Here is an 11,687-nt window from a genome sequence, read left to right as displayed (position 1 = left end):
AGTGTCTGCCTTTGGTGAAATGCCTAAATACAACGCCTAGCTTATCACCTGGTTAGCAATAGAGCATGTTCCTAGTTCGGTGCAGTTGGTTAAATATAGTGCTTCCCCGTGGCTGAAGCCAGTCCGGCTGTGTTCAAATACTCAGACCCACATGATTAACCTGCTGTTGGTTAAATATGTTGGCTTCCTTTCCCTATAAACCTCATCTGCTCTTTAAAAAATGGTCCCTCAGGTATGTTCCCATTATTTAAAAAAAAATTTTTTTAAATGGTCCCTACTTTTCATTTAAACCCAGACCTACCCCCAGTTAAATACACCATACAGTTCAGTTAGTACTCTCTCATCTGCTAAGCTAAATACAGGATATAATCTCAGTATTTCACAAAGTATGTCTCTGAATTGGTCTGGTCACCCCACCCACATCCCAAATTAGTCCTGTCAAATCATGCCACTCCACCCTTCCATAAAGCAGTCGGTTCTAGTCTACCCAGCTAGTCTCATGTCTACCACCGCACCATGCCCCTTCTCAGTCTCCCTGGCTTCCCCCGCCCTTGGGCGGACCCAGAGAGTCCTGATGTCCATGTCATGGGAATCGGAGTCTGTCAAGAAAAAGCACAGCTGAAGAAAGCACTGAGGCCAGGCAAGGTCTGGCCGGAAGTGGGGACTCTGCCGCTCTCTGGGAGGGCTGCAGTCTGGGAGGTGTGACGCCCAGACCAGGCTCTGGCCTTGCCACTTGCTGACCTTCCTTAAGGAGCCCTGGGATCCTTCAGAGGATCCTGTGACACCCGCTGCCCTCTTAGAGAAATGCTTTTGCATCTTTGCCACCCCCCAACCTGCCCAGGCGCTCCTAACGGCCTCTCCAGGCAGACAACTGAGCTCTTGTCCATGGCCCATCCCCTGCCCCTTCCCAGGGGGCTGCTGGTTGGTGGGTTGCAAAGTGGGGAAGTGGGCAGGGGGCAATGGCTCCAGAGGGCACAAGACCCGGAGCACAAGAACACGAGACAGCACACGGGCTGCGTCAGGAGAGTCGGACCTTGATCTTCTCGTCCCCACACCCCCAGCCTGGAGGCAGACCACGCCCTTCCTGCCACCCCCGCCGGCCTGGGCGGAGGCTGGTCATTGGTTGGTATTCTCTGAGAGCCTATGCTCACTGGTGTGTTGGAAGGTCTTGATCAGCGTGTGGGCGTCCTCGGCCGCCGCGTCCAGGGACATGCGGAGCATCTGGTAGACGGTGGCAAAGGAGATGCCGCAGGTTGCCAGGGCGCCCAGGATGGGCACGTTGAGGAGCTCCTGGGTGAACATGGAGGCGTCCCTGGAGGCCTGGCCCAGCAGGTTCACCACCTGCTCCCTGGTGACCGTGGCCCTCGGGCCCTCTATTGCCTCCAGGAATCCGTGCAGGGGCTGGCCCGTCTGCTCGGCCAGCCTCGCGAGGGAGTCCTCATCCAGGCCAAAGCCGTGGTGGTAGCCTTCCAGGGCGTGCGTGAGCCGGTCGAGGTCACACGCCACGTCCTGTACGCCTGGCACAGGACCCGGGGTGATGCCACAGGCCACCGCGGCCACCAGCCAGACGTGCTTCCGCAGCGAGGCCTCCTTCTTCTCCAGGATGGCCTTGCAGACGGTGGGCAGGGCCACCACGAGTGCATGCTGCTTGTGGCTCTCCACTCCCTCCACCATCGATTCCTCCAGCAGGCAGAAGTCGTACTTGGCCAGCTCAAACATGGACAGCAGGAAGATCTTGGGGCTGTTCAGGCCCTCCGCTGCAGGAGGCAAGAGCACCGGTCAGTGGCCTCCACGCCAGAGCAGCCGCGGGCCTGACAGCTACCTGGGCTCACGCGCGTGCCAGGAGCCCACGCAGCCTGTGGCTGAGGAGTGTGGGCCCTGGAGCCAGGCTGCCTGGGTTCAGGCAGGAGCCTGGCTACCTGTGTTGCCTTGAGCAAGCTGCCAAACCTCGCCACTGGTCTGTAAAATGAAGGTGATCGTTTTACCTACTTGGTAAGGAAGTTGTGGTCGTGAACTGAGTTGTGTGACCTGTGCTGAGCCCTCAGTGAACGTTGGTGCCACCAGCCATAGGCGCCAGCATCTGCATAGCGTTGGCACCGCTTGCCTGGCAACTAGCACACAAGCCAATACATACTATGTCCTTCCTTGATGCACGTGATCGGGCCTCTGTCGCTGTGACTGAGAAGTGCCAAAGCTCAGGAAATGGAGCGTGAGGCCTGACGTTGGCTTTTTTGTAACACACGCGCCTGACTTAAGCTTTGACTGAGGAGGCATCCGTGTCAAAGAGGGCTGTCTGGAATAGACAGGCTGGCCAGCCTCCTCCCCGCCCTGTGTTAGAGAACTTGGTGGGTTTTGATATCTCACCCCCTGGGCTACTTGTTTTCTCCTCCTGCGCCTTCTGTTCCTGCTCTTACATTTAACGCCGGAACCCGAGGCCCAGTAAAAGCAGCACCCAGGCCCACTGCTCTCTGCGCCCTCGCTGCGTGGCCCCGGGGGTGCTGTGTGTGAGGCCAGGTCCTGTGAGTAGTAGACCTGCATCTTTTCAGTGTCCCCGATGGCTGCTGCTGAAGGGCGAGCATCTGCCATCCTAAGAACCGGGAGGGCTTGTCCGTCCCAGTGTAGGTCACTGATGGGCTGAGCTGGCAGTATGCATGGCCCTGAGAGGCCTCGTTCAGCCTCCCCGTGTGACCTTAGGTGGCCCGTTCCCCACTCTGAGTCTCAGCTGGAAGACAAAGGGGGAGAGGCCGGTAGTCCCCCAAGGATCCACCCACCCCCAGGACCCCCGGAGGGGGCACCTCACCTTTCAGCCGCTGCCAGCAGTCCTCCCGGATCTGGCTGAGCACCCTCGCCTCCGAGAAGGCCCTGGGGCGGCGGCGGCTGGAGGCCGCCACGTCCACGTCCACCTTGGAGCGGACGAGGTGGAAGGCCTTGCCCCGCTGCAGGAGCCCGCGGGCCAGCTGGCCGTGGCCGGCCGTGAAGAGGTCCGAGGTGATGATGACGAAGAAGTCGTAGCGGTCTGCCAGCACCCGCTGCAGGTACGCGTCGGCCTGGAAGGCGGGCGTGTCGATGCCCGGCAGGTCCCAGATGTTGACGTTGTGGTACTTGGGGTGCGGGTACGGCGTGGGCTCCACCGTCATTTCCACCACGCCCGTGCCGGCCGAGCTGGGGTCCTCATCTCCCAGCCCCCGGATGGCGTTGACGAAGGTGGACTTGCCCGAGCCTGTTCTCCCGGTGACGCCGATGTCCAGCTTGACGTTCTCCAGCGCCTGGAGCGTGGCCTGCAGCTTGGCGGCCACCACTGGCAGGTTCCCCGCCTCGAAGGTCTCCTTGAGAGCCCCCGAGTCCATGGAGAGCTGTGATATCTTGGACTGGAAAAGCTGGCTGGCCATGGCCTGCCTGACCCCCGTTCCACGTCTTTGGGACTTGGTGACCTTTGGCAGGACAGGCAAAGCAGTGCTTTCACCCCGAGCTGCCCTCTCTCCTCTCCAGCCCTCAGCAAGCCCCAGACGTGGGCAGTCACAGCATGAGCAGTAATGGTACCGAGCGTGACCGTATGTATCCCAGCCCGGGGCCAAGTGCTTTACTGTCCCTGCCCTGCTGCAGGGTATCATCGAGTCCCCAAGGGCCAAAAGAGATCGATCCCCTTACGATCCACATTCAGCAGTGAGCGGAGAGCGCCCTGGCTCGAGGCCTCCAGCTAGTGTGTGGGGGTGGGGCTGGGACTTTGGTCTCGAGATCCTACAATTCCAATTCTTAAATAACCCTGCACCAGGCACTACAATCAACATAGGTCAGTGATTAAGCTGAAAGTGATTTGGCTCAGTGGTAGAGCGTCGGTCTGCGGACTGAAAGGTCCCAGGTTCGATTCCGGTCAGGGGCATGTATGTTGGCTGTGGGCACATCCCGGGTAGAGGGTGTGCAAGAGGCAGTTGGTCGATGTTTCTCTCCCATCGACGTTTCTAGCTCTCTATCTCTCTCCCTTCCTCTCTGTAAAAAATCAATAAAATATATATATTAAAAAAAAAAAAAAAAGCATAGATCCGTGATGAAGAGCTAGACCCCCTCATCATCGCTAACAGTGTATTTACTGTTTGCTCTGGGCCAGCCTCTGTCCAAACACATGCATCACTTCATGAAGTCCCCGTTTTACAGAGGGAGAGACAGGACATGGACCGGCCCCTCCTGGCGCTTCCCCTGTGTGTGTCCCCTGATGCAGCGCCTCGTGCGCCAGGGCCTCTGGGTGCTGCGGTTCCAACGCCAGGAAGAGAGACCCAGGGAACCTGGTGCGTTTGTGGAAACATTGCCCACCTCGCGGCCTGGCTTCTGAGGGCTCGTCTGCTCCGGAGCCTCAGTGCACCCAGCACCCCGGATCTGCCTCTGGGCTTGGAGTCCTCAGTCATGGGATGGACGGGCTGCCAGCGCTGACGTGGACTTGCACGACTGCGTCTAGTCCCTGCCGCGCCTGGGACTTGCCAGGCGGCGCTAAGCAAGCCATGCCCCCTCTGCCGCCTTTGTTTCCTACACCCCTGAGGGTGGGTGCCGCCTCCTCACCTGCAGGTGGAGAGAGGGCTCCTCGCAGCCTCCCAGCTCTGCTGTTGCAGGAAGGCCCGGGTCTTACTGCTGACGGGGCTCAGGCAGGGCCAGCGGGGGCGGGGCTCGGGACGGGCTGAGCTTGATCTTTATCTGTGGGAGCCATGGGAAGGGTTTGAGCAGCCAGGGAGCAGTCTGCCATGAATGGTGAGTCCTCCTGTGGCCTCATGGGGAGGGAGTCTAGAGCCTGGGAGATGAGGTGAGGAAGGGGCTGGAGCAGGAACTGGGTGGAGGGGCGAGACCTGAGCTGAGCAGAGGCTCCGGATGTGTAGGTGGGAGATGGGGAGTGGAGAGATGAGGCAGGAGGGCCACGACATGCGACTGGCTGGAGACAGAAGCGACCCTTCGGCCCAGTGTGGTGCGAGCACTCCCTACTCACACCCCCTCTGCATCCTGGCCCCTGGGCCAGAGAGTCCTGTGTTAGAGTGACGTCTGAGGGCCCACAGGTAGAAGGAGTGAGCTGTGGTGTGAGAGTGGATTTGGAAAGGATTATGTCTTACACATCTGGGACCTGGGATTTCCCCACCATGATCCCCACACACTTTCTGGTGCAGAAAGACCCATGTGGGCCCCCGTAGTCCCGGCAAGGCAGTGAATGTGAGGCCTCTGGGAAGAGGGACCCTCTGGCAAAGCCAAGAGCGTCAGCACCCCTTTAATGGTCCAGGTTAAAGCGGACCTCGGAGTCAGCTGTTTCCTGGGTTAGGGATCATTTGAGGCCCCCAGATGAGGCAAGAACCATCACCAGCTCCTGGGAACCCACGGGGAGTGTGTGAGCACCTGTGTGAGGCCGGCTCCCGGCACCACCGTCCCCGCTTTGCCACCGGCCTCGTACCCTCCTGAGCCCTCGGTGAACTCCTGGGAACTCACCTTCTCTGCAGCTTAGCCTGACCCTTCCCTCACCCTGTCCAAGCCCACAGAAGCCCGGGCAAGCCACCCTGTCCAGAACCCCAGCCTGGGAGACCTTCGATTGCAATCATGTGATCCTTGAACCAGCCAAGGAGTTTGGTTTCACTGGGTGCCTGGTCCAGACGTGTGTGCACGTTTCCTGTCACTCACAGTCACGTGCAGCTTTCAGATCCCGACACAGTCGCCATCATTCACACTCAGGGCCTTTCAGCACAATCCCAGTATTCTCACACGCACACCCACACGCACACGCACACAGGTAACCCCGTTTCAGCAAACTACTCTCTACCTCAGACACATGGCGTCAATATCATGGAGACTCGCCAGGATTCCTCCCAGCCAGCACACAGCTCGCTTATCAACATACAGTCTTTCCGACCATTCTCTCTGCTTTGATGCTCAGAGAAACCGCCTGCCCCACCCCCTCCCACCACCTCTGCACCAAGGCCAGCCCAGGGGCCATGGGGCGCCCTCGGCTGGCCTCCCGGCCCACCATCACTCACAGGCCCAGGATGTCCATCTGCCCACCTCTGCTTAACCGGTTGGTTGCTAGGCTCCATTGTGCCAATCCTGGGCACCGATTGGCTGCCCCTCCCCCCTCCAGAGGCAGCCTTCAGGACCAAGGGTTCTCAGAAAGGGATGTGAATGACCTTGCAACTAAAATAAGCACCTCGGCGGGCACTGACCCCCGCTCAGCCACCCTCGTAGGTCGACACTTGTCTTTGTCTTACATCCAGGCTGGGCTGCCCTGTCACCCCACACATCCCCCGGGGCCACTTAGGGGCCAGGGAGAGAGACCACCAATGAGCCCTAGGCCCACCACCCATCCCTTGAACCTCCCCCCCTTCCCCGCCCCCAGAATCAATTCCTGTCCCCGTTGAGTGAATCCCTCTTCCACTCGGGAGACCCCACCTGCTTCCCGGCTGGCCCTCCCACCCCATTCTCCCCTGCCCACCCCCTTCTCCCCCTAGAGGGCCGGCCCTGCCCCTCCCTCCGCCCTGCACCACCCTCAGCCCCTCGGCGCACAGACACCACCACAGGGGCCTTTGGCGTTTGGCTGGCTGGCTTTGTTTTAAGGTTCGTGGGGCGAGGCAGGGGGGTCGGGGGGCTGCGCTCTCACTTCTCCTCCAGGTCCCGCCTCTTCCAGCTGTCCAGGATGTACTTGAGCAGGAGGCCCAGCTTGCGGCGGGTGGACAGCGGGGCGTCCTCGCCGCCGCCCTCCCCGGGGGCCCCGCCCTTCTCCGGGCCGCCGTCGCCCGCCGCCTCCAGGCTGAGCCCGCCGCTGCCTCCAGGCGCCGCCGCCGCCTCCTCCTCGTCCTCCTCCTCGTCCTCCAGCGCCTTGATGCGCACGCGCTGCGCGTCCTCCGCCATCTCGTTGAGGCAGCCCTGCAGCATGGTGTAGACGGTGCCGAAGCTGATGCCGCCGGCCACCAGCGTGCCGAACACGGGGATGCCCCGCTCGAAGGCGCGCGCCACGCGCATGGCGCCGTCCGACGACTGCGAGTAGAGCCGCAGCACGGCCTCGGGGGACACCTCGCTGGCCAGCGGCGAGCGGATGACGGAGCGCAGGTCGCCCGCCTGCTTGCCCACCTGCTCGGCCAGCTTGGCCAGCGAGTCCTCGTCCAGGCCGAAGCTGCGGTGGTAGCCGCGCAGCGAGCGGATGAGCAGCGCGTCGTCGTAGGCGGCGGCCAGGCCGGGCACGGGCAGCGCCTGGATGACGCCGGACACCAGCGCCGTCTTGAGCACCTGCTCCTGCAGCATGTCCTTCTTGCGCTGCAGCGCCTCCAGCGAGATGTCCGGCAGCGACAGCAGCCCCGCGTGGCGCCGGTGCGCCGGCAGGTCGCGCTCCCAGGTGGCCAGCAGCAGCGGGAAGTCGAAGCGGCCCGGCCACAGGTTGGACACGAGGAAGATGCGCGGCTCGGCCAGGCCCGCGGCGGCGCGCAGCCGCTCGGCGCAGTGCTCGCGGATCTCCTGCAGCACCGCCGCCTCGCTGAAGCCCGACGGCCGCTGGCTGCGCGAGGCCGCCAGGTCCTCGTCCACCTTGGTGCGCACGAAGTAGAACTTCTTGCCCTGGCGCAGGATCTCGGTGGCCAGGCGCGTCTCCACGGCGCCGCAGCGGCGCGGCGACACCAGCAGGAAGAAGTCGTAGCGGCCGAAGTCCACCTGCTTCAGGTACTTGTCGGCGGGGCAGCCCGGGCAGCCGGCGCCCGGCAGGTCCCACAGCGTCACGTCGGGGAACTGCGGGTGCGGGTAGGACGACGGCTGCATCGTGGTCTCCACGACGCCCGTGAGCGCGGCGCCCGGGTCCTCGGCGCTCAGGCCCCGCAGCGCGTTGATGAGCGACGACTTGCCGGCGCCCGACTCGCCCGTCACGCCCACCTCCAGGCGGGAGCTCTCCGTCGTGGCCAGCAGCTCCCGCAGGCGGGACGCGGCCTGCGGGATGTCCCCGGACTCGAACGCGCTGCGCAGGGCCTCCAGCTCTTCCTTGGCCATGAGGATGGTGGTCTCCTCCTCCCCGCCGGGGCACTTGGAGGTGGCCATGGCGACCGGTGGTGGTTCAGAGGGCCGATGGGCGAGGCACGGACCGGCTGGTCCTGGCTTCTCGGGGAGAAGGGAGCCTTTTCGCCTTCCGGGCCTGGGGCGGGGTGGGGGGAGAGAGAGAGAGAAAGAGAGAGAGACACAGAGGATGTGAGGAGGGCCTCTCGGGCTCCCCACAGCCCTTTCCTTCCCACACTCCCTGGGGGACATTCTGGGAAGGAAGGAGGTGGGGGGCCTTGGAGTCCGGCAGGCCCAGCCTCACATCCCATCTCTGCCCCTAACGAGGCGGAACAGGCACCTCTCTGAGCCTGCTTGCTTCTCCGGCCCCGGACACAGGGGCTGGCCTGCCTCCCGAGGAGTCTTGGGGTAACCCCGGGGGAAGGGGGCAGTTTCGTGGGCCGTGTGACCTGCGGAGTCACACGAGGCCCTGCACCTAAGAGGCCCGGCTCTTGGCCTGGTGCTTAGCTGCCAGCACGGTTGAAAGCCTTAACACCGCTTGATCTAGGCGCCCTGCCTCTCTCTTCCGGGCTGGGCCTGCCAGTGAGGCAGCCAGGCCGGCCAGGGAGAGGGCTTCCGCCCGGCTTCCGCCCAGCTCCCGGGCCAGGCAAGGACAGTGGCCCTCCGGGGTCGGGTCCTGGCTCTGCCACAGGCCCCTGAGCGATTTGGGGCAGGTTCCTTAATGCTCTGCCTCCCTTTTCTCCTCTGCAGGCCGCCACTCCTCAGGTTGTTAAGAATCTCACTAGTCAGTCACACAGAGCACTTAAAGTGGCGCCTGGCCCGGAGCAGGCGGCCTGTGCTATTGTCAATATTAATATTTCCAGCTGCGTGGCCTTGAGCGAGCCCCTGCCCTCTCTGAGCCTCGGCTGCCGTGTCCGCACGGATGCGGGGACCCTGCCTGCCTCCGGGGTCTGTCTCCAGGCTCACTGTGAGGACAGCCTGGGCCCAGCAGGCGGGAGAAGCCCCCACACCGGCCAGGGTCCCCTCATTGGACGCCCAGCCCTGCCGTGGCCTCGCCAGGCCAAGGCCCCCCCACGCCCTGGAGCCCGCCAGGGCCTCTAGGGTCCGTCCTCCTCACCTGGGAGCTGCCCTGGCCCTCCCTCTTCCCAGTCACACTGTCTTCGGGGCCATCGCCTCTAAGACACACTTCCTCACTGACTAAGACTCTTCAGAGAACCTTGGGAGAGACAACCACATTCCCGTCACTGAGGCTCAGCCTCTGCTCCGAGCCACCACCAGGCCTCACTCCCAGGGCCCGGCTCCTTGCCCCTCTGAGGAGCGGCTCTGCCTCTGGCAGCCGTCTCCCCCCCCCTTCCACCTTGTCTCCTTGGCTGCCCCCGTCTCCACCTCCATCCCCCGACCCACAGAGATGTGTCCCTATTGCGTTCTTCCACCAGGTCCGACCCCATGCCAGGTCGGCCAGTCCCACCCTAGGCCCATTCCCTCCCTTCTCTTCCCCTCCCCCCCCACCCCCACTCCCGTCTCAGGTGTGGAGCCTGGGCCACCAGCGGCCAGGGGCAGACAGACCCAGGGCCCCGGGGTGGCGTTGGGAGGGGAAGCTGCACCCACAGGCCCCAGCGACTGCCCTGGGGACGCTCACCTGCCCTGTAGGCTCTCCTCCTCCCCTCACACGCTCCCCACTGACAGGCTCTCCTCTCCTGTTAGCCCGGGGCCAGACCCCGTTGCTAGGACCCACCATAGCCAGCCGCAGCTTATTGGTCAGCCAGCCCACGTGCAATAATGGGACAGTGATGTCAGGGGGTGGGGTTCTACCCTGGGGCAGGGACCCCACCCCCCAGCTACGCGTGGGGCCAATGTCAGTCACTCTGGGCCCTGGCCCCCTTAAGGGGCCCAGCGAGAGCTCTTCCTAACACCCAGATTGGTTCCAGACCTGCCCGTGGTCGCCATGACGCCCAGGACATCGTCCCGGTGTCTGAGGGCCTGGCCCCGCTCAGCACCCGCCCTCTGCCTCTCCTCCGTCAGGGACTCAGTTCCCGAAACAAACTGTTCCTTTTCCCCTCTCCTTCCCCTCTCCGAGCCATCTACTCACCCGCCCCTGTGGGGAGGGAGGGGATTTAGCTGAGCCAGCACTGCTGGGACCACAGGAAGCGCAGGGGAGAGGCCGGCTCAGAAACCCCACTGCAGCGGCCCTGCCTAGTCCTGCAGGACTCGTGCCCATGGGGTCAGCTGGGCAGCATCCACACCCAGTTCAGCAGCTGCTGTCCAGGCCCCATGACTCTGGCCTCCTCACCCCCTGAGTTTTCACATCCTCTCCTACACCCCCGCCACACACACACACACACACACACACACACACCATCTCCAACCTGTCCTTCAAGTCCCAGCTCAGTGCTGATTCTCCCGGATGCCTTTCTCCATTCTGCTCTCTCCTCTCATCGCTTTAAGTGGCAGCAGTGAGACAAAGAGGGAGATGGGAGTAGGGAGAGACGTGAAAGAAAAGAGGCAAAGCCCCTGCCCCCAAGAAAGGGGGAAGTGGGGTGGGAAGAAAGACTCCCCAAGGGAAAAACAAGGGAGAATCGGGCAGGACGTTACAATGGACGAGAGACCACGCCAGAAGGAACCAGAGCAAAATAGCGTCAGAGGCACCGGTCACGGAGGAGTGGAGAGATACGGAGCTGAGATGGGGTCAAAGGGTGGGGACCGACCTGCACCGGGAAGGAGCTGAAGGTCTAGGGACCAACAGTCAGAGACCTAGGCCCCTGGGGGGACCCCAGCTCCCCTCACTGAAGCCTCTGTCTCCACAGCTCCTCAGAGTCTCGAGCTACCACGAAGAGAGAGATCCCGCCCCCCGGCTGGAGAGACCCTGGGGAGAGGCAGGCCACAGGGAGCGGAGCCTGAAGCCTTCTAGAACATGCCAGCCCCCGTGGCGCTCCAGCTGAATGCAGCCACAAGAGTGGTCCCAGCCAACACCACCTGGGAGCAGAAGAACCATCCAGCGGAGCCCAACCACCCCACAGACTCTGGAGAGATAACAGATCATCCCTGCAGGCCACTGAATAGCCAGATGATTCGGGGGAGGGAGCGCATTACGTCTGACAGAATGTTCTGGGAGGAGCCCTATGAGAAGGGGACGTTCTATTTGAGCAGGGAGCTGCAGGAAGTGAGGAAACAAGCCATGTGGACACGAGGGGAAAGCAGTCCGGGCAGACGGCACGGGAGGGCGAAGGCCCCGAGGCAGAGCCGGGCCTGTGTGGCTGGGAGAGGCGTGGTGGCTGGTGTGGCTGGAGCAGCGTGATGGGGGAGCGAGTTCTAGAAGGACTCACTCACCTGGTACCTGGGAGAGAACCAAAGGCCTCTGAGGAGAGTCGTGAGAGGGGGCCAGGAGTGAGGTGGGGATCAGGGGTACAACTTGATTAGAGCAGGGGCCAGGGCTGAGGCCAACAAGTGAGACACTGCCCTGGCTGCAAAATTAAAGGGGAACAGAAGCTCAATAAAGAATAGATTCATGTGCCCTAACCGGTTTGGCTCAGTGGAAAGAGCATCAGCCTGCAGACTGAAAGGTCCCAGGTTCGATTCTGGTCAAGAGCATGTACCTTGGTTGTGGGCACATCCCCAGTTGGAGGTGTGCAGGAGGCAGCTGATTAATGTTTCTAATTCTCTTTCCCTCTCCCTTCCTCTCTGTAAAAAAAAAAAAA

General features: G+C 62.4%; 2 protein-coding genes across 3 annotated transcripts; both read right to left on the bottom strand.

The window, feature by feature from the left end:
* Nucleotides 1–1,116: 1,116 nt before the first annotated feature.
* On the bottom strand, nt 1,117–3,389 carry LOC311633807 (interferon-inducible GTPase 5-like; the record flags this gene model as incomplete). Its single annotated transcript, XM_084906837.1, has 2 exons — nt 1,117–1,778; nt 2,693–3,389. 2 exons carry the CDS (start codon nt 3,387–3,389, stop codon nt 1,117–1,119), a joined length of 1,359 nt encoding a protein of 452 aa, XP_084762963.1.
* A 3,123-nt stretch (nt 3,390–6,512) lies between these two features.
* LOC311610277 (interferon-inducible GTPase 5) lies at nt 6,513–10,836 on the bottom strand. Of its 2 annotated transcripts, none has more exons than XM_084861336.1 (2): nt 9,923–10,836; nt 6,513–8,131 (listed from the first exon to the last, which is right to left on the bottom strand). In XM_084861336.1, the coding sequence occupies exons 1-2, from the start codon at nt 9,937–9,939 to the stop codon at nt 6,613–6,615; spliced, it is 1,536 nt and encodes a 511-aa protein (XP_084717462.1). In that variant the 5' UTR covers nt 9,940–10,836; the 3' UTR covers nt 6,513–6,612. The 2 variants fall into 2 exon arrangements, with proteins under 2 accessions (XP_084717462.1, XP_084717463.1); XM_084861337.1 differs by having other exon boundaries at nt 9,632–9,945.
* Nucleotides 10,837–11,687: the final 851 nt, after the last annotated feature.

The sequence above is a fragment of the Pipistrellus hanaki genome, assembly GCF_964339955.1.
Source record: "Pipistrellus hanaki genome assembly, chromosome: 15".
In the NCBI taxonomy this organism is placed as follows: domain Eukaryota; kingdom Metazoa; phylum Chordata; class Mammalia; order Chiroptera; family Vespertilionidae; genus Pipistrellus; species Pipistrellus hanaki.
The sequence above is the reverse complement of the archived record's forward strand: the minus strand, read 5'-3'. Positions and strand labels throughout refer to the sequence as shown.